At 41.9% G+C, this 22851-nt stretch overlaps 1 protein-coding gene across 4 annotated transcripts in view; it reads right to left on the reverse strand.

Annotated features, from left to right (window-relative positions):
- Nucleotides 1-22851, reverse strand: part of LOC122667024 (piezo-type mechanosensitive ion channel homolog) — a 143300-nt gene that overhangs the window by 114965 nt on the left and 5484 nt on the right. For all 4 annotated transcript variants that reach the window (XR_006333747.1, XR_006333746.1, XM_043863181.1 and 1 more), the window contains exons 3-6: nucleotides 3578-3737; nucleotides 3314-3471; nucleotides 2614-2770; nucleotides 2299-2485 (exon numbers count right to left, since the gene is read on the reverse strand). Coding sequence is in view for 2 of the 4 variants with exons in the window: in XM_043863181.1 (XP_043719116.1) it covers nucleotides 2299-2485; nucleotides 2614-2770; nucleotides 3314-3471; nucleotides 3578-3737 (662 nt within the window). In the remaining 2 variants the exon portion in view is untranslated. The remainder of the gene's footprint in view (nucleotides 1-2298; nucleotides 2486-2613; nucleotides 2771-3313; nucleotides 3472-3577; nucleotides 3738-22851) is intronic.

A 22851-nucleotide genomic window follows, 5' to 3' on the forward strand; every position in this document is an offset into this window, starting at 1 on the left:
AAAGCTTGCATAATACAAGAAAGATGATCTACCAAGAGTCCTCTTCAGATCCAGATCCACATCCTGAGATCCATCCTCCTCAATCAGGTGACATTTCTTCTCCTCCATATGATTTGGACCTTCCTATTGCTATTAGGAAAGGGAAAAGAACTTGTACTAATCCTATATCCCAGTTTGTTTCCTATGATGCAATTTCTCCTACAGGCCTTGCCTTTATTAGTGCTCTCTCTACTGCTCCCATTCCCAAGAATGTCATTGATGCTATGTCTGACCCAAAGTGGAGACAAGCCATGTCTGAGGAGATGATGGCAATTGAGAAGAATGGTACTTGGCAACTTGTTGACCTCCCCAAGGGACGTGTCCCAGTTGGATGCAGATGGGTCTATACAATCAAGTATAAATCTGATGGCAGTATTGAGAGATACAAAGCAAGGTTGGTGGCCAAGGGGTACAGTCAAGTCTATGGAATTGACTACTAGGAGACATTTGCTCCTGTGGCCAAGCATAACTCGATAAGAGTTCTTTTATCCTTGGCTGCCAATAAAGATTGGCCTTTATATCAGTTGGATGTGAAGAATGCCTTCCTTCATGGTGATTTGGAAGAGGAAGTGTACATGCACACTCCACCAGGCTTCAAGATGCCTTCAGCTGAAGGGAAAGTGTGCCTCCTTAAGAAAGCACTATATGGTCTCAAACAGTCACCAAAGGCATGGTTTGAGCGCTTCCGACAGGCTATTCTGAAGAATGGATACTCCCAGAGCCAAGCTGATCATACTCTCTTTACCAAGCGGAGTAATGGTACTATCACAGCCCTCATTGTCTATGTTGATGATATCGTGGTCACAGGAGATGATACGTGAGATAGGTAGATTGAAGAGCTACTTGCACAAGCAATTTGAGATCAAAGATCTGGGTCCTCAAGTACTTCTTAGGAATAGAAGTATCAAGGACCAAGAAAGGAATCAACATATGTCGAGGAGGTTTATTCTTGACTGTGCAGAGACAGGATGTTAGGCTGTAAACCAAGAAACTCTCCTATTAAGCAGAATCACAAACTAGGAGAGGACTATGGTCCTTCTCTTGTTGATGCGGGAAAGTATCAAAGGCTAGTGGGGAAGCTTATCTATCTCTCTATGACTCGGCCAGATATCTCTTATGCAGTGGGAGTTGTCAGCCAATTCATGCATGCTCCCAAGAGTGGCCATTTGGATGTTGTGTATCGCATTCTGAGGTATTTGAAGTCCTCTCCAGGGAAAGGACTGTTGTATGCAAGGCACAACCACTTGAGAGTGGAAGGTTTCACAGATGCCGATTGGGCTGGTTCCATTACAGACAGGAGATCTACCTCCGGCTATTGTACCTTTGTGGGAGGTAACTTAGTCACATGGAGGAGTAAGAAACAGCATGTTGCGGCCAGATCTAGTGCTGAGGCAGAATTTAGAGCTATGGCACATGGAGAGTGTGAGCTCATCTGGCTGAAAAGACTGGTTCAGGAACTGGGATTTGACACTGAAGGACCTATGAGGTTGTACTATGACAACAAGGCTGCCATCAGTATCGCTCACAACCCCGTTCAACATGACCGGACTAAGTACATTGAGGTTGATAGACATTTTATCAAGGAGAAGATAGACTCTGGCTGTATTTGTACTCCTTTTGTGAATACTGGTGATCAGCTGGCAGATATCTTCACCAAAGCTCTTAGCTCTCATCAATTTAGCTCTTTCCTAAGCAAGCTGGGAATGCATGATATATATTCTCCAGCTTGAGGGGGAGTGTTAGAAGTCATGTAATAGGGGTAGTTTAGGAACTAGTTCTATTACTAGTTGCCTTATTATGTAATTCTGTTTTTTCTTCTTTATTTCCCTTATACCTCTCTAGGGAGGTGGATGTAATTCTCTATTAGTTATGATTGAATGAATATATGGTGTATGGAGAAGCCTCTCCAACACAATCGATTACAGCCTAATATTCTCTTCTTTCTTCTCTCTTCTCTCTTCTCTTGCTATCTTCTTCCTCCTCCAACTTCTTTCTTCTCCCTTCTTATTTCCTAAACCTAGAATCTAACTAAGATAACCTAAAGACTAAACAAAATGGTAAATTCGGAGAAACAATAAAAGGTTAAAAATCATGTATAAATAATATATACAACTCAGAGAGAACCTTGGGGACCTCTATTCAACAACAAGCTTAAACAGTCTCACAGAATAGGCATCAACTTTCAGCACTCGAACAAGATAATTTTGTCAGCAATTAGCTACTAGGTTCACTAATTTATAAGTAGATATTAATGTCTACCATGTAGTAGAAACCTAGAAGAGAAAGACCAGAACCGATTTCTGTCCACTCTGAGATGGAAGATATTTTGTAGAACCCAATGAAGTCCGCAACCATTTGGAACGTCTTCGGGAACACGATAGGGAGCTGATACACATAAAGCAGGGCAATGTTGAAGCCCGTGTACAATAGAAGAGGCCGCCACCACCTTCAAACCCATATATACAGAACTAAGCCATCAAAGAGACTAACAACTGAAAGTTGAAATATAAAGGAAAATTGCCTCTGGGAACAAGGAATGAGTGGATAAGAAATAATTAATTACCAAACAGTTACCTGAAAAGGCCCAGAAAATTGCTTGTTAGAGACCAATCAACAAGTCCAACACAGCTGCAAATAAAGAATGGTAGAGAAGCCCAGGAGGGACGACTAATTCCCACAACCAGCTGAATAGCAGGCAATAGCAAGCAGCAAACAACTCTAAGATGGGTACCTTCCATGCAGCAACACAAGAAATTAATCCAAAAGCAATTCAAAACATGGCAATAGAATTACTTTAATAATATGCAAATAAACTTAACCATGACTGAAGCGTCAATGAGATAAAACCAACAAGGCAAATCTTTAATATGCAGTAGCATAAAAAAAACTGCAGTATGTTCAGTCAATTTAGATAAGCAGCTGTCGTTTGGTATTATTTATCCAATTAAGCAACAAGCTGTAATGCAATTCACATCAAAATCAAGATATTTTGGACAGAATTGTTAACCAAACTAATTGCAGAGCCAATGGTAACCTCAATTTATGCTACTGTACAAGATAGGGGAAAAATAATAACTTATTGAAGATTTATGGTTTCATTTCATATTATTTTGATAAATTTTACTGGTGTAAAACTGCCATTTAATAACTCATCTTTATCTTCCCATTCAAAAATAATTAAAATTCATCATATGATTCATGTACTGTGAAGAATAAAAATACATAGGAATATACAAAATAATTTGTAGAAAACAACTACTTTTCTTCAACTAACCTAAACGCTCCATGCATGATAAGAAACGGACCCAATAGGTGTCTTGCCATGGAATCAGAACAAAACTACTCCCATAGATTTCAACTAGAGCAACAACAGCTGTTAATAGCTGGACGACCAAAAAATAAATGACAGATGGAGATCTCGAGGGCTGGACTCTACAAAAGAGTTCAACATCAATAAATACAAGAGTGTAAAACAAAAAGTGAAAATTTATGGCAGACAATCTAAACCAAGGAGTAAAAGAATTAGACAAAAATTTACCTCACATATCCGAGTAACTTTGCCCACCAAGAATCTATTACACTCCAATCATCACCCTCAACTGCCCAAATGATATAGAATATCACTTGTGGGAGAATGGCAAGTAAGGAGAAGAAAATAATAAACCATGGAACCCAAGATTGCCTCCGAAATTGAAATCCTGTAGAATAGAGATGTGTAACCATTCATCTGAAGACTTTGGGGGGGAGAAGAAAAGCTTGACAATTATTGTAATTCACAACATACAGGTGAAACAATCTAACCATAAAAGGTGAAGGCATCACATGAGAAAATCTGGATTGTGATAGAGTTTATGCAATAAGGGTACTTTAGGAACTAGTTTGTTGTATAGTTGTCTTATATTGTAATTTTCCTTTTTTACCTTTTACCTCCCTAGGGAGGTGTATGTAATTTCTTTCATATTATTAATGAAGTAATATAGGTGTGGAGGAGACATCTCTCCAACACACAACATTCCACCGAACTCACTCTCCTTTCTTTCTGTGTTCTTCTCTCATCTTCTCACTTCTTCCTTTCTCATATTCATCTCCTAAATTTCAACTTGGTATCAGAGCTTTATGGTTTGAGAGTCATATTTCAGCTTACCCTTCTCTTCCACCTCTCTTTGGAATCCTAGGAAAAAAGGATTCCAAGGAAGAGGCTACTATGTGAACCCATTGAAGAAGTATGAGATAAGTCTTGAATGAAGCCTACAAGAAGTTCTCATGGTTGAATATGAGCTCTCTTGAAGCTCAAAACATCACCAACAGTACCCAAGGTTACCGCCAGCCCTAACCTAGGGTTACCGCCAGCCAGTTTGTGTTGGGACTTCTTCTCTTTCTCTCAAATGTTGTTGGAGCTCCTAGGAATCTCGCAGGGGTCCTTTGAATGGGCCATATGGTCTACAAGGTTGAAGATACGAGTTGTTAGCACAGAACTCACTTTCGTGTGGACTGCCAGGTATAGTCAGTTTCGATTTTTTTTTTCTTCGTTCTTTTGCATTTGGAATCCAATATATGATGACTTCCAGTCATGAAATGGTTGTGGAATGCCTCATATGGATCCTTGAGTTGTCTTACGATGTTGTTACCCTTCGGAGGGTTGGTTTGAGTGGAGTTCTTTACAATTGGAGCTTGTTTTTCCCTTGCTGGAATTTTTTTCGAAGTGGGACTGTGTATTTGGGTTGAGTGTGATCTCCCCATTTGATTTGGATATTGTTTTTTGAAGTGGGACTGCTTGGTGTTAGTGAGCAATGTTGTTTGAGCTTCTCTAGTGGTTGTGTGATGAAGCTATACTTTAAAGAATGTCGTGGTGTTGAATTTCTTTGAGATGTTTGCCTTGTTGGGTTGCTGGACACTAGTGTTTGAAACCTTTTTTTTTTTTTTTGGGTTGAAAATATACTCCCCATTTGACTTTGGGCATTACCCCCATCTTGTAAGTGTGTTTCCTCAGCCTGTCTAGGATTTTTTTTTTTTTTTGGTGCATAAATATATTACCAACCCCAAGAGGGGGCAGGGAGCAAGGTTCTAAAACTCAGATCTCGATACCAACTCGATTCTGGGAAAAACTGAGTCAAGTCGAGATCTCGCCGAGTTGGTGCATTTTTTTTTCCCGACTCGAAGCCTCATCTCGGTGGGTTTTAGACCTACTCTGGGTCTGAAACTTGGTATTCAGCCTATTTTAGGCCATTTAAACACAATGGCACTATCAGATTTTGCAAAAACAAAATCCAAATATGAGTTTCACTTCGGACCATAGGTTGGTAGGCGTTGAGGGCGACGACGTACTAAAATACCCTACTCTTGTTAAGAATAGTTGTATCAGGGGTATATATGTACATAACCCCTCCTTTATGTATTCTTTATGTCATTTGTATAAGGCCAAGGGCCTGTGTGTAATTATATATTCTTTTCAATATAAGCATGTTAGTCTCTTGTTTTGAGACATAACACACCAAAACCAAAACCGTGGCTGCTCTCTTCAGCTTTCTTCTCTTCTCCTTCTTCCACTCTAAAAGCTAACATGGTATCAGAGCATTGATCCTGCTGTTTGCAAGTGTTCGAAGGAAGTTTGGAGAGTGAAGAAGGTTTTCTTTCACTTGGTTGTTGCTGCTGTTTGAAGGTCTGGTTAGGTTATCTTCTACAACTTGTTTCTCTCTTGTTTGGAATCCAAATGGAGTGCTTCTTAGTGTTTTAGTTTCGTTTGGGGGTCCTCTTTGATCTCCTTGGCTCCTCTTAAGCCTTCTGCAAGCATCCATTCATCCACAAGAGATCTCGGTTTGGCTGTTCCGCTAGAATTTCCCTGACTAGAGTCTAGATTGGCACCTGCTCTTCAATAGAGCCTTGTTTGGCCATTGTTTATGGTTCATTTGCATCGTTTTTTGGTAAGGAGCATTACTCATCTTTACTCCGCTGCTGTTTGAGTATTTTCTGAAGATCTACAAGTGTTTCTAGCCTTTTTTTGGCTATTGTTTGCCCTGTTTTGTGCCTACTGTTTTGAGAGAAATCTGTTTGCTTAAAGTACTGCTGTTTACATCTTCTAAGTGGTTGATTTAAGATCAAATATGGGTGAGAAAAATGTTGAAACACCCTTGCCCCTTGTGGAAACAACTCCATCTCTCCCTTCTTCCTTTGAGAGCCCCAATATCCAACTTCCTATTGCCAAGCTTGAGAACCACAACTATTTGGATTGGTCCCGATCCATGAAATTGATTCTTCGGTGTAGGGGGAAGATGGGATACATCAATGGCAGCATCAAGGCTCCCCTCCCTACCGAGCAAGGGTACTCCAAATGGGACACTGAGAATTCTCTTGTGATGGCCTGGCTTCTTTTCTCAATGAAGCCTGAGATTGGAAAAAGATTTCTGGGCAAGGAGATTGCCAAAGACATTTGGGACAGTGTGGCCCGTATCTTTTATCGTGTTGGGGACTCTACAAAGGTGTACCAACTTCTCCAACGGATTGTTAGCCTGCGCCAAGGTGATAGAAGCATCTCTGACTACTATAGTCTTGTTGTGGGCCTGTGGGAGGAGTATGATCACTATAGAGATCTTCAGTTGCGTCCTGATGATGAGGTCAAAGTGCACCGGTTGTTTGAGAAAGAGAGGGTCTTATTTCTCCTTGGAGGCCTTAATTCTGATTTTGAACCTCTTAGGGTACAAATCTTTGGCCGCTCAAGTCTTCCCTCACTGGAGGAGGTGTGTGGATATCTACAGAGTGAGGAGACCCGTAGGGGTACCATGGGGACTGCTCCCACTGTTGAGCACTCTGCTCTGGTTTCTTCCACCCCTCAGGACTCCACTAAGGGAGCTGATAAGGGGGCTGCTAAGGGAGCTGCGAAGGGCGGCTTCTTATGTGACCATTATGGCAAATCTGGGCATACGAAGGACTTTTGTGGGGATCTCCATGGGAAGCACCCTTCTGATTCCTCTGGGGGACTGAAAGGGCAGCGGAAGAAGGGGCCTAAGGCTTGTGTTGGAGTCATTGAATCTGATCCCTCCTCTCTTTCCAAAGAAGACATTGCTGCATTTCGCCGGATTGTGGCCCATCTGGATGGTTCCTCTGCTACTCCTACATCCACTGCACTGCAGGCCTCTTCCTTCTCCGGTACTACACCTTGGGTCATTGACTCAGGTGCTACGGATCATATGACTGGTAGGTCTCAGCTATATAATTCCTATTCTGTTTGTTCTGGGAAAGATAAGGTAAAAATTGTTGATGGTTCCTTCTCTTCTATTTCTGGTAAGGGAGATATCCAAGTTGCACCACTTTTACCCTTGAAGTCTGTCTTTCATGTTCCCAACTTTGCCACTAACCTTCTTTCAGTTAGCCAATTGACTAAATCTTTGAACTGCTTTGTCACCTTCTTTCCTACCCATTATCTTTTTCAGGATTTGGTGACGAGGAGGGTGATTGGCAGTGGTTGTGAAGCTAACGGCTTGTATGTTTTGGAGACTGGTGCTTCCCCTGTTGTGCAAGCTCAATCCTATGTTTGTGGGCAAGAAGGTGGATGTACTCAGGAGGATATTTTGCTTTGGCATTGTCGTTTGGGGCACCCTTCCTTTTCTATTATGAGGAAATTGTTGCCACATTTATTTACTTCTTTTCCTGTCACTCATGTTTTTCACTGTGAACCTTGTCTATTTGCCAAAAGTTGTAAAACAGTTTATCCATCTACTGGTAATAGATCTACTTCACCTTTTCATCTTATTCATACTGATGTTTGGGGGCCTTCCCCTGTTGCCTCTTTGCGTGGCTTCCGCTACTTTGTTTGTTTCATTGATGACTATTCTCAGGTTACTTGGGTTTACCTTTTGAAACATAAGAGTGATGTCTATGTTGCATTTAAAATTTTTTCTGAGTTAGTGTATGCCCAATTTCACACTCGGATCCAAATTGTCAGCTCTGACAAAGGTGGGGAGTATATGTATAGTTATTTGGAAACCTTTTTTTTTTACCATGGCATTATTCATTAGGTGGCCAGTGTTGATACCCCACAACAAAATGGGGTGGCTGAAAGAAAAAATCGCCATCTCCTTGAAGTGGCTAGATCCCTTTGGTTTACCATGCATGTTCCAAAAACCTTTTGGTTTGATGCCCTACTCACTGCTGTCTTTCTTATCAATCACATGCCATCTAGTGTCTTGAACTTCAAGGTTCCTCTTGATGTTCTACCCTCAAGGTCTTCTTCCTTTTCTCTTCCTCCAAGGGTGTTTGGTTGTATTTGCTATGTACATATTAGCAAATCTGCCCGCACTAAATTGGATCCTAAGGCCCTAAAGTGCATCTTTCTTGGGTATTCCTCCACCTCTAAAGGGTATAAATGCTATCATCCTCCTACTTGTCGGTGGCTTCTCTCCAAAAATGTCCATTTCTTTGAAACCATACCGTATTTTCAGTCACCTCTTTAGGGGGAGTGTTCATCTCTTGGTGGTGATGTTGAGGGTGAAGAGGTTCCCGAGTTTGTTTCATTTCCTTTCTCCTCTCTTATCCCTATTTCCCCTTTTCAGATTGACAAAGGAAAGAAAAATTATGTGGATACTGTTGTTGAGGGGGAACCTTCTGTGGATACTGTTGTTGAGGCGGAGCCTCCTAGTGCACAGTAGAACAGAGAACAAGGGGAGCTACTGGTGTATACGAAGGACAAAAGAAATCCTTCTTCATGGCTTCCTATAAGGAAGACCTGCCAAAATCCTTCTTCGTCTCCTCATCCTGAGCCTCCATTCATCGAGACAGGTATACCTTCCTCTACTTCTATATCCTCAAACTTAGATCTTCCTATTGCTCACCGCAAGGGAACTCGGGCATGTACTAATCCCATTGCTAAGTTTGTTTCCTATGATTCTATCTCCCTTACAGGTATAGCCTTCACTGTGGCTATCTCATCCATCTCTATTCCCAAGAATGTAGCAGAGGCTATGACATATCCAAAATGGAAAGAAGCAATGAACACAGAGATGTTGGCTCTTGAGAAGAATCACACTTGAGACCTTATTGAACTCCCTAAAGGGAGAATCCCTGTTGGATGTAGATGGGTATGCACAGTCAAGTTCAAGTCTGATGGTACTGTGGAGAGGTATAAGGCAAGACTTGTTGCCAAGGGTTATACATAGGTGTATGGCATTGACTATCAGGAAACCTTTGCTCCGGTGGCCAAGCAAAACTCCATTCGTGTACTTCTCTCAATGGCTGCAAATCTTGATTGGTCATTGTACCAGCTTGATGTAAAGAATGCATTCTTACATGGTGACCTAGAAGAAGAAGTATATATGCACTCTCCTCCTAAGTTCAAGCATCCTGGTGACAATGGGAAAGTGTGTCGACTTAGGAAGGCTCTCTATGGACTCAAACAGTCTCCTAAGGCTTGGTTTGAGAGGTTCAGACAAGCCCTCCTACAAAATGGATATACTCAAAGTCAAGCTGATCACACATTGTTTATACAAAGGAAGGGCAACACTATTACGGCTCTCATTGTTTATGTTGATGACATTGTGGTCACGGGAAACAGTGAAGCTGAAATCTCAAAGCTTAAGCTTTATTTGGCTCGGCAGTTTGAAATCAAAGATCTCGGTCCATTGAAGTATTTTCTGGGGATTGAAGTTTCAAGATCCAAGCAAGGGATCAATGTTTGCCAAAGGAAGTTTGTTCTTGATCTACTTACAGAGACAGGCTACTTAGGATGCAAACCAATCTCCTCCCCTATTGAGCAGAACCACAAACTAGGGGAAGATTGTGGTGAACCCCCTGTGGATGCTGAAAAGTATCAGAGATTAGTAGGTAAGCTAATCTATCTCTCTCTCACCCGGCCTGACATCACCTACGCTGTTGGAGTGGTGAGTCAGTTTATGCATGCACCCAAGATGGGATATCTTGATGCAGTTTACAGGATCCTCAGGTATTTGAAGTCATGCCCCGGAAAAGGCCTTCTCTTCTCTAGGATTGGTCATTTGCGAATTGAAGTATATACAGATGCTGATTGGGCCGGGTCTATTTATGATAGAAGATCCACCTCTGGATACTGTACCTTTGTTGGGGGAAGTTTAGTCACCTGGAGAAGTAAGAAGCAACCTGTGGTAGCCAGGTCAAGTGCTAAAGCAGAGTTTAAAGCCATGGCTCATGGTGTGTGTGAAATCTTGTGGTTGAAGAAACTTATTCTAGAATTGGGATTTGAGGCAACTGAACCTATGAGTCTATATTGCGATAACAAAGCAGCCATAAGTATTACTCACAACCCAGTTCAACATGACAGGACAAAGCACGTTGAGGTTGACAGACACTTTATCAAGGAGAAGATAGACTCTAAGACTATTTGTACTCCTTTTGTGAAGACAAATGAACAAGTGGCAGACATCTTCACCAAAGGACTTGGCTCTCATCACTTTAGTTTTATGTTAGACAAGCTGGGCATGTATGACATATACCACCCAGCTTGAGGGGGAGTGTTAAGAATAGTTGTATCAAGGCTATATATGTACATAACCCCTCCTTTATGTATTCTTTATGTCATTTGTATAAGGCCAAGGGCCTGTGTGTAATTATATATTCTTTTCAATATAAACATGTTAGTCTCTTGTTTTGAGACATAACACACCAAAACCAAAACCATGGCTACTCTCTACAGCTTTCTTCTCTTCTCCTTCTTCCACTCTAAAAGCTAACAACTCTACACATAGTTTAGTAATAGAAAACAATCAAAACATTCAATTAATGTAAAACAACTTAAATAAGCATTAGAAATGTTAAAGTGTACAATACATCAATCTTTAAACAAATGTTACATAAAATGTGATATGTTAATGTATTCAACCCCAACCATATCCACATAGAATTCCCATATCATAGTATTGCTATCGTTTTGCGCATAGTTTGCCACAACACTCATATAAGTGTTGTCATCAACATATTCCAACTCTCCTATCCTAGGGTATAGAAGAGGCGAAGGGCCATTAAAAGGGTAGATGGGCATTAAAAATGGATCAAACCGAGATATCGACACGAGATCTCGGCGAGATATAGACCCGAGATCTCGGCGAGATATAGACAAGATGGCTAATAAAAATGGTTCAAAACGAGATATCGAACCACGATCCGAGATCTCACACTTTTGAAAATCGCCTTAAGTCTTGTCTCGTTTTTTCAAAAAACCGAGAAACTCGGCGAGATCTCGCGAGTTCTCGAACTATGGCAGGGAGAAAAAGGGGGGATATACAAGAGAGAGGAGAAAAGGGGCAAGAGCAACCCAACCTACGCAAAGGTGGTAGACTGTAAAAGAGACAAATCAAGACCCCAAGAGACAACAATATGCCTGTTCCTTAAGCTTGGGGTATCCAAAAAGTGACTTTGGCGAGTAATACTGAGCAAAGAGACGTCAAAGGAGATGGCTTTCCAAATCAGAGCAAAAGATTGATAGTTGGAAGTCCATCTCCTGAGGTTCCACTCCATCCAAATATGATAAATAGCAGCACCAAAAACCAGCTTTCCAATAGTGTCACAGATAGAGGTCCCTGAAAAGGTCATATCCAACCAGAGCCATTCTCGATCAAAAGCCAGGGGTCTCCTACAGCGAGCCAGATCGTGGAGAGGGCTTTTTTCCAAATGGTGGAGGTAAATGGCCAAGCAAAGAAGAGGTGGGGTATGTATGTCTTCATGGCCATTCCAACAAAGGGCACAAGATGGGGAGATCGGGATATTACGACGGAGAAGGAAGACTTGGGTAGGAAGGCAAAGTCTAAGAGTTCTCCAGGCTGTGAAGCTGTGGCGAGGGATATGACCTTTGAACCAGATTAATTTGTGCCAGGGGGCGATAGGGCAAGGGTCTCGAACAAAATTCCAACCAGAGATGGAACTAAAAAGGCCGTTGGGGGAAGGGAGCCAAAGAACCTTATCCGCATGAGGAGGGGGGGAGGGACGGCCATATGTGGGAGAGAATCATAGTTGTCACGGCTTCACGGCGATCCAAGTCGGTGGAGGGGTGTCACGTCGATATATCGACATGTCGCCCGCCATGTTTTATTTTTTATTTTCTCTATTTTTAATGTGTTAATAGATGTATACTCAAGCCATGTTTTATTTTTTCTCTATTGTTTCTCAAGTTTGAAGAAGAAAATTCAGAAATCGAAGAAGAAATCGAAGAGGGAAAGAAGAAATCGAAAGAAATCGAAGAGGGAAAGAAGACAGGAAGAAGAAATCGAAGAAGAAATCGAAGAGGGAAAGAAGAAATCGAAGAGGGAAGAAGAAATCGAAGAGGGAAAGAGAGACAGGAAGAAGAAATCAAAGAGGGACGCCATGGCGTAGGTCGCCATGCAACCCTCTCCAGCGCCAGGACGCCATGACAACTATGGAGAGAATAGAGGGATTAAGATAGGGGTGGGGGTCCAAGAGCCAAGGGAAATGAGGGAGGAGAGAGAGGTATCTTTGGGAAGGCTAAAAGAATAAATCGTCCTGGGCCCAAAGACATTGAAAAGAACCCCAAACAGATGCCAAGGATCAAGCCAAAGGGAAGTGGAGGAGCCATCAACAATGAAGGTTGAGGTAGCATGGAGGGCGAGGGGACGGAGAAGGAGGATCTTACGCCAAATCCAAGAGGAGTCTGAGGGAACAAAGGCAGTCCAAATGGTATCCTTATTGAGAAGATGGGAGTATACTCAATTGACCCAGATGGAATCCTAACGGGAGGAGATTTTTCAAATGAGCTTAAGGATGCCAGCGGTATTGGAATCGCGAATGCGACGAATACCAAGACCTCCTTCAGATTTGGGGAGACAGATGGACTTCTAGCTAGTAGGGTGGAGGAATTTGGATGTATCATTCCCTTTCCAGAGGAAAGCATAGAAAAGGCGCTCCATAGCCTTGATGGTGGCTTTAGGAATACCAAAAATGCCACTCCAATAGATGTAGGAAGCTTGGAGGACCGATTGGATGCACACAAGTCTGCCAGCATAGGATAGGAGTTTACCTTTCCAAAGCTGGAGACGCTTGCGGATGTTGTCCAGCATGGAAGCGCAGTGGTGACTAGAGAGCCTAGCAGGGATAAGGGGAGACCAAAGTATTTAACAGGGAAAGAGCCAATGGAAAACCCAGTCAAACGGAGCAGGGTCTCTTTGTCTGACTCGGGGATGCCAGAAAGGAAGATTTTGGATTTAAGGAGATTGATACGGAGACCCGATAGAGACTCAAAGAGGTGGAGGGAATCCATGATGGCTGAAATAGAAGAGGGGGAAGCCTTTGAGAAGATCATCAAATCATCTGTAAAGGCCAGATGGGTGAGGTTAATATGCTTGCATTTGGGAATAGGAGAGATGAGATGTAGATCCGTTTTGGTTTGGAGGCTCCTAGAGAGGACTTCTAGAGCCAGGGAGAACAGGAAGGGGGAGAGGGGGCATCCTTGGCGAATGCCGACTTTGGAATGAAAGAAGCCAGCAGGGGAACCATTAACAAGAACAAAGGAGGGGGAGGACATGCAGGCATAAATCCAACGGACAAAAGCAGGGGGAAAGCCCATTTGGGAGAGCACATCGCATATGAAGTCCCAGCGGAGGGAGTAAAATGCTTTGAGGAGGTCAATTTCATCAGGGCCGCCGGAGAGTGAGATTTGCGGTCAAAACCTCACATAATTTCAGAGCAAAGGATAATGTTGTCCGCAATGCTTCTGCCAGAAATAAAGGCGGATTGATTAGGGCTAACGAGGGAGGAGATAACAGCCTTAATTCTATTGGCAAGGATCTTGGCAATGAACTTGTAAAGAATATTGCAAAGGGAGATAGGTCTAAAATCAGACAGGAATGTAGCTCCATCTTTTTTAGGGATGAGGCAAATGAAAGTCTGATTGACCTAAGCAAGCTGGCTGGGCTTGAAGAAGAAGCTACAAATGGCTTTGAAGAGATCACCTTTAATGTTAACTGAGCAAGCTGTCTAGGATTAGTGCATCGACACAGGTTGTTTGGAGAAGTCTTAACTGAGAAGAATTGTCTCTATTTGGGTAGAGTGTGTACTTCCCATTGTGTTTGGGTATCATCCCTACTTTTTCGTGTATTCCTACATTATGTCAGCTGTTGGAGGAAGAGTCCAGGTTCCACCCCAAGGGAATGACAGGGATAGATTCAGCTGTGACCATTGTGGGAAATCTAGACACACTAGAGAGAGATGTTGGATACTTTATGGCTACTCCTCTGGTATGCATGACAGCAAGAGAGGGGAGCCAAAGCACACACTATGATGACTGAGGTTGAACCTATGGGATATCCATATGGACTACGAACAGGCACTAGATCTCTCACTCAGGATGATGTTATTACAGCATTTTGCAAGGTTTTGTCATATCTAGATAGCTTTGCTTCTACACCTACAGTGCCAGACTCTCCAGCTTCCACTTTACAAGCCTCTACATCTGCTCCTTCTACTGCCTCTACGTAGGTCATTGACTCTGGAGCCACTGACCATATGACCGGCATATCTCAGTATCACAACTCCTACTCTATCTGTTCTGGTAAGGAAAAGGTTAGGGTTGTTGATGGTACTCTTTCTTCTATTTCTGGTAAGGGTAGTATCTGTGTCACTTCTTCTATCTCCCTTTACTCCATTCTTCATGTTCCTCAGTTTAACACTAACCTCTTATCTATGAGTCATCTAACCAAATCGTTGAATTGTTGTGTCACTTTTTTTCCATCTCATTGTGTTTTTCAGGATTTGGTGACAAAGAGGGTTATTGGCATTGGACGTGAGCAAAAAGGACTCTACCTCCTTGATCCAGGAACATCTCCTCTAACAACTTCTCAGTCCTATGCATGTGGGCATAGTGACAACAGTACTGTTGACTCTGTGAAGTTGTGGCATCAACGTTTAGGCTACCTCCTTCAGTGTTATGAGACAAAAATTGCCACACTTATTTTCTTCCATTCCTTCCCATGTATTTCAGTGTGAACCATGTCTATTTGCTAAACATTGTCGTTCTTCTTATCCTTACAGTGGCAATAGATCCACCGTTCCCTTCCGTATTGTGCATACTGATGTTTGAGGACCTTCTCCCACTAAATCTTTATTTGGTTACCGTTATTTCATTTCATTTGTTGGTGATACCTTTTTTATGAAGCATAAAAGTGATGTCTATGATGCCTTTAAAGATTTCTATCAGGTAGTTCTTACTCAGTTTGAAACTAAAATCAAAATTGTTCGTTATGATAGAGGGGAGTACATGTATGGTGGCCTCCAACCTTTTTCATTGATAATGGCATCATCCATCAGGTAGCTTGTATTGACACACCCCAACAGAATGGGGTAGTTGAGAGGAAAAATTGTCATTTATTGAAGGTCACTAGGAGTCTTTTATTTGGCATGCATGTTCCTAAAACTTTTTGGTCTGAAGCTCTTCTTGTTGCTGCCCTTTTAATCAACTGCATGCTTACTATACTTCTTGGCTCCAAATCCCCTTTGGAAACATTGTCTCCTCAGACTTCTGCTTTCTCTCTTCCTCCCAAGGTTTTTGAGTGTATCTGCTTTGTCCATGTCAATAAATCTACTAAGACTAAGCTTGACCCCAAAGCCCTCAAATGCATTTTCCTTGAATATTCCTCCTCTAACAAAAGGTATAAGGTGCTACCATCCCTCTTTCTGAATGCGACCTCTCCAAAGATGTCACCTTCTTTGAATCTATACCTTTCTTTACTCCTCATCAGCATCCTCTTCAGGCAGTGAATAGTGGGAATGAAGAGGTTGTTGATATCCCTTTCCTCCCACCTTTGCCTACTTCTCCATTTCTGTTTGATATTGGGAAACCAAAAGAAGGGGTTGTTGTTGATATGGATGATCAATCAAGTGTTGGTTCTGACAATACGAAGGAGTTAAATGAGTACAAAAAAGCTGCTGGAGGAAGAAGACCTACCAAGAGTCCTCTTTGGATCCACATCCTAAGCTCCATCCTCCTTAGCTAGGTGACATCCTTTCTCTTCCTTTTGATTTAGACCTTCCTATTATTGTTAGAAAGGGGAAAAGAGTTTGCATTAATCCTATTGCCCAGTTTGTTTCCTATGATAGTCTCTATCCTACAAGTCTTACTTTTACTATTGCCCTCTCCTCTGTTTCCATTCCCAAGAATGTCACTGAGGCTATGTCTGACTCAAAGTAGAAGCAAGCTATGTTTGAGGAAATGATGGCTCTTGAAAAAAAATGGTACTTGGAAATTGGTAGATCTTCCCAGGGGGAGAGTTCCAATTGGATGCAGGTGGGTTTACACAATCAAGTATCGGTCAGATGGTGCAATTGAGAGGTACAAGGCAAGGTTGGTGGCCAAAGGGTACAGTCAGGTGTACGGGATTAACTATCAGGAGATATTTGCTCCTATGGCTAAGTCTAATTCTATAAGGTTCCTCTTATCATTGGCAGCAAATAGAGATTGCCCACTGTATCAGTTGGATGTGAAGAATGTTTTCCTCCATATTAATTTACAGGAGGAAATGTACATGAGGCCCTTCCTGGCTTCAAGTTCTCTTCAGCTGAAAGGAAGGTGTGTCTCCTCAAGAAGGCTTTATATGGTTAAAAACAGTCTCCAAAAGCTTGGTTTGAGAGGTTCAGGCAGGCGATTTTGAAGAATGGGTATTCCCAGAGTCAAGCTGGCTCATACCTTATTTACCAGGCGAGGTAATGGTACTATTACAGCCCTTATTGTCTATGTTGATGACATTGTAATGACTGGAGATGACAGAGCTGAGATAGCTAGGTTGAAGAGACCTACCTATCTCAACAATTTGAAATTAAAGATTTAGGTCCCTTGAAGTATTTCTTAGGAATTGAAGTGTCAAGGTCCAAGAGGGGAATCAACATATGTCAAAGGAAGTTTGTTCTTGATTTGTTGAAAGAGACAGGGATGTTGGGCTACAAACTAGCAAGTTCTCTAATTGAGCAGAATCACAAACTAGGAGAAGATTGTGGTCCCTCTCTTGTTGATGCAGAGAAGTACCGGAGGCTAGTGTGGAAGCTCATCTATTTGTCAATGACGCACCCAGATATTTCTTATGCAGTGGGAGTGGTGGGTCAGTTTATGCATGCTCCCAAGCGTCGGAACTTGGATGTTGTATACTACATTCTCAAATACTTGAAGTCCTCTACAGGGACAGGACTATTGTATGCTAGGCACAATCACTTGAGAGTCGAAGGTTTCACTGATGCCGCTTGGGCTGGATCCATCTCAGACAGAAGGTCTACATCTGGTTATTGCACATTTGTGGGGGGTAACTTAGTCACATGGAGAAGCAGAAAACTGCCTGTGGTAGCTAGATCCAGTGCAGAAGCAGAATTTAGGGCTATGGCTCATAGAGTTTGCGAACTCATATGGTTGAGACGATTGGTCCAGGTCCTCCAGGAGTTGGAATTTAACAGTGAAGGACCTATGCGGCTCTATTGTGATAACAAGGCAGCTATAAGCATTGTTCACAATTCAGTGCAACATGACAGAACAAAGCACATCGAAGTGGACCGGCACTTCATCAAGGAGAAGATTAACTATGGCTGTATCTGTACCCCTTTTGTGAAGATTGGTGATCAATTGGCAGACATCTTCACCAAAAGGCTTACTTCTCTCCAGTTTGAGACCTTATTATAGTATTATATAAGCTGGGAATGCATTACATTTATTCTCCAGCTTGAGGGGGAGTGTTAGAGTTTATGTAATAAGAGTACTTTAGGAAGTAGATTGTTGTCTAGTTGTCTTATATTGTAATTTCCCTTTTGTTTACCTTTTACCTCACTAGGGAGGTGTATGTAATTTCTTTTATATTATTAATAAAGTAATATAGGTATGGAGGAGACATCTCTCCAACATACAACATTCCACCGAACTCACTCTCCTCTCTTTCTTTGTGTTCTTCTTCTCTCATCTTTTTTTTGGATGACTAAAAAATTCATTACCAAAGAGAAAGAGGACTACAACAGCCCCCTAAAGAGGGAGAGAGAGAATACACAAATATACAAGAAGGCCTCAAGGGGAAGAGGAGGTAATGTAGTCCTAGGTAGGAGTAATCCCACTAGGAACCAGGGTAATAGGATCTCTTAACAAGGCTGGCCGATTGGGACAGCTTAGGCTAATTAGGGCAGAATTAGGGTTATGGTTAGGGTTTCGACTTAGGGTTTTATTTGGTAACGATGTGCAGAATTTTATGAGTCTAATGGTATAAGTTGGATCAAATTTGGTTGAGGTTGGAATTCTAGGGTTTTGGGTAGGATGCCTTATGAAAATGGACTGTTTGTAAGATCTAGGGTTTAGGGGCAGATTTTAGGAAAGAGGTTTATAGGGTATTAATGGGCAGGTCTAAGGGGTTATTTTGGTATAAAGAAGTTAGGGTTTGGATGAGTTACAAAATTCTGCAATTTAGGGCAGAATTGGATTTAGGGTTTTAGGGTTCTAATGGATCTATGGATTAATGGAAGGGATGATAATAGGAGTAGATGGAGCTTAGGTTAGAGGATTAGAAGAAGAAGGTTAAATGCTGAATTAATAAACTACTTACTTGAAAGATTAAATCTTCAATGGTAGCAGCTTTGAAGAACTAGAAGAAGGACCTCCCGATCTACAAGATGCAAGGAGTCGATCGGAGTCCACCAATCCCTTCACCTTGATATTACCCACAAGGTAGGCTTGATATTACTCACAAGGTTCACTCAACAGAGCAGAGCAGCAGCTATGGCAACAAACAAAAGCTTTTTCATTAATCAAATTCGTGTACAATGCTGGCCTCCCTTACAAACTTATATAGAAGACTCAAAAATAGACTTAGACACTAAAAAGGAATGGCCTAACCTTATCCCTAACCTATTAGACAACTTAAACTGACTAGGAAACTCAAATAGACTCAAAATAGAGTCCTAATGACTTAAAACAACTTAAACTACTTAAAATAAAGAAGATTCCCTAGTAGCCAATAGGATATAAGAACCTCTTAGCCAATAGGATCACTTCACTTAAATTAGACCAATTGAACCAATTGGATGCAACCAATTTAAACCGGTTCAATTAAAAACACAAAATAAAAACTAAGTATTGGGCTAATCCCGTATGCAACCTATATACCCCTATTTCAGGCCCACTAAAGTGGCCTAATACATAGAAAACCCTTGGGAACAAAGGCCCAACATATATATATCCCAACCCTACACTTATTCCCAATCAAAACAAGCCCTATTTGATGATGAATCTGCATCAGGAGGCCTAGAGGGAGGAGAGAGGGAGACCCCAGGAGGCAACAATATGCCTATTCCTTAGAGAAACAATACAAGAAAGGGAAACCAAAGAAATTTTGGCTTTAATGTCAAAAGAAATGGAATCCCAAATCTAGCGAAAAGACTGAGAGTTGGAGGTCTATTTCTTAATATTTCGCTCCATCCAAATGTGATTAATAGCAGCACAGAAGGCTAGCTTTCCCACAATGTCACAAAAAGAAGACCTCGAGAAGGTCATATCCACCCAGATCTACTCCCTTGCGAAAGGAAGAATGCGCCACCTTCTGAACCAGCACTTAGCAAGGATGCCTTTCCAAACAAAGGAGAAGGGGTACTAAAAAAAAAAGATGATTGATATCTTCATCCGCGTTCCAGCAGAGGCAGCACAAGGAGGGGACAGCCATCTGACAGTGGAGAAGGAAGGACTGCGTTGGGAGGCAGTTGGTGAAGACCCGCCAGGTCGTAAAACAGTGAAGGCAAATGTGATGCTTGAACTAAAGAAGCTTCCGCCAAGGAGAAGGAGGGCCTCTGGATCTTAAGAGATCCCAAGCTGCCTTGGAGCTGAAGGAACCAGAGGAAGAAGATGTCCAGATTACTCGATCTCCCCTCCCAGAGGATCTTCTAAGGATAGATGGCAAGGCATTCCAAATAACATTGAGCGTCGGATGAGAGGTAGATGCGGGAGCCCAATCATTCAGATGAATGATGTCAGCAACCATGGCCTGCCTAGAGAGACCAGAGTTGTAGATAGCTCTAGGCAGGACAAGGTGAAGGAGAACTCCCATGGGATGCCAATGGTCCAGCCAAAGTTTGGTAGAGGCCCTATCATCAATATGGGAGCAAATGGCTCCGAGAACAGCAGGACGATAGTCTAGAATCTTGCGCCACACCCAAGAAGCATCAGAAAAGGACGAGACCAAATTCATTCAGAACGAAGCAGCCCTGAATAAAACCAGTCCACCCAAATACTTTTTCCCTTGTTTACAAGCTTCCAAATCAATTTGGTGATGCCAGCTGAATTAACATCTTTGATTCTTCTGAGGCCCAACCCTCCTTCCTCTTTAGGGAGACAAACAGAAGCCCATTTAATGGGGTGAAGGAATCTAGAGCAGTCATTTCCTTGCCAAAGGAAGGCAGCCATAAGAGACTCAAGGGACTTGATGATAGCTTTGGGAAGACCAAAAATGCCTGACCAGTATATGTAGGAGGATTGCAAAACTGATTTGATGAGGACCAGCCGACCTGCATAGGATAGGAGTTTGCCCTTCCACAATTGAAGCCTCTTTCGGATGGCATCAACATAGGGGTGCAATGATGGGCAGAAAGCCTTCCTGGGATCAACGGAAGGCCTAGATATTTGACTGGAAGAAGGCCAATGTTGAAACCAGATTTTTCAGCCAAAACTGCTTTTTCAGCCTCAAAAATTCCAACCAGGAATAAGAAGGATTTTCTGGAGTTGATACTTAGGCCCGATAGAGACTGAAATTGTTGGAGACAATCCATAATAGCCTCAATGGAAGACAAAGATGCCTTTGAGAAAATCATGAGATCATCTGTGAAGGCTAAATGAGTGAGCTTAATAGCCTTACATTTGGAGATGAACAAGATGAGATGCTAATCCGTGTAATATTGGAGACTTCGAGAGAGCACTTCAAGGGCCAAAGTGAAAATGTAGGGGGAAAGAGGACACCCTTGACGAATTCCCTTCCTAGAGGAGAAGTAACCAGCCGGGCTGCCGTTGATCAAGACCGAGAAACAGGGAGAAGAAATGCACTGGTGAATCCAATGAACAAAAACTGCAGGAAATCCAAAGTTCCAATAAAATGATTTCTTGTAATAGATAACAAAAGACACATCTAGCAGTGACCCCTTCACCCCACATCCGTTTGATGCATGGAAAGAGAACTCGGCTGAAACCAACCGAAACCACCGAGACGAGTTAAGGTGGGAGTTTAAAAAGTACAGGGTTTCGACTGGTTTCGGTCGAAACTGGTCAAAACCATTTTGAACTAACCCAAACCTGCATATCAAAAAATGACAAGTTTCGATCGAAACTTGACATTTCTCGCAAGTTTCGATCGAAACATACACTGTCTCGGTGGTTTCGACACAGGGAGTGGGAGTTTAGCTCAGAAGTGTGGATTTCTTCGAGAGGTTTCTTCGTTTGGTGCATCTACAACCTACAGCAACTCTCTTAATCCAGTGTTTGAACCTCTCTTCTCAAAGGAATTAATGTTTTCTACCCAAAAATCAAATTTTTTGTACAACATTGTTGAATACATGGTAGAATTTGTTGAAATTTATATATATTAGCACCAATGGCCCGATCTACAACTGTATGGAGTAGGATTTTTTTTGGTAGGCCAATTATTCTTTTAATTTTCTGATTTATAAAAACCAAAGGAACGGCTCCAAAATATTCAGTGGTGCACAGCTCGTGGATTAGACCCACCAAGAAACTCCACATGGGAATTGAGAAAGAAGGAGCACCTTAATGTTTATTTGGACAACATGTATTATTAAGTGTTCTTGTACTCTAACTTTTTGTGAACTATATAATTATAATACCAGATTTAGTGTATCCTTCAGCGTACACTAGTAAACTTGGGTCAATAACTACAAGTACCATTTTGATTTTTTTTTTATTTTTTTTGTGAAAATAGTTCATGCATTGTGTTTAGAATGTCAAAAATAGGCTGTGTACAAAAAATCCGACCTAAAAAAACCATTTCTGGGCCTCGAAACCACAGCCTCGAGTTGGCTGGGAAAAAGTACCAGGTTTCGACCAGTTTCGACCATATCTCGGTTTCAGGCTGGTCGAAACCCGAGATTTAGAATCTTGGTTTGATGTGTGTTGATAATTGAGTTGGTTGATTACCTATTCTTTTAATTCCTTTCGCAACATCTGTTTGATGTGTATTGATAATTGAGTTGGTTGACTACCTATTCTCTTAATTCCTTTTGCAAACAAGTTTGGCTCCACTTCTTGACCTAGTTTCACATGCCATGGGTGTTTCCTGAAGAAATGCAGAAGCTCCCTAGGCATTGGCATTTGGTCCCTTTTGGCAAGAAGACAATTTTAATGAGGAAGACCAATTTACTACATATAAGGTGATTGACAAAATCAAAGCCATGGCTGCTAGTAGAGCAGCAGGGAGGGCATGATCTCTTCAAGGAAAAATTCTGCTGATAAGCTCTTTAGGGATTGGGAACCTTGATTTTCTTGAGGATACAGCGGATATGATGGTAACATCATAGCAGCCTCCTCCAGAGGGATTACCTCAGATGAATGAGGATGGATGTTTTTCAGGGACTCAGGTCCTATCAGTTATGGGGGGAATGGTAGTCATTGGTGTTTTTTATGACCTAATTGGAGAAGGTGACTCTATAAGGGCTGAATTAATGGCTTTAAAGGTGGGGGTGAATATGTAAATTAGAAAGTGATTTCACCATGTTTTGGTAGAGGACAAGAAACCTAATCTAAAAACGATGGTCTCACATTCGCTATACCAGACTTATACAACATATAGTCTCCAAATTAATTACTCATTCCAGTGGAAGCGGAGAAGT

The sequence above is a fragment of the Telopea speciosissima genome, chromosome 7, assembly GCF_018873765.1.
Source record: "Telopea speciosissima isolate NSW1024214 ecotype Mountain lineage chromosome 7, Tspe_v1, whole genome shotgun sequence".
Taxonomy (NCBI): domain Eukaryota; kingdom Viridiplantae; phylum Streptophyta; class Magnoliopsida; order Proteales; family Proteaceae; genus Telopea; species Telopea speciosissima.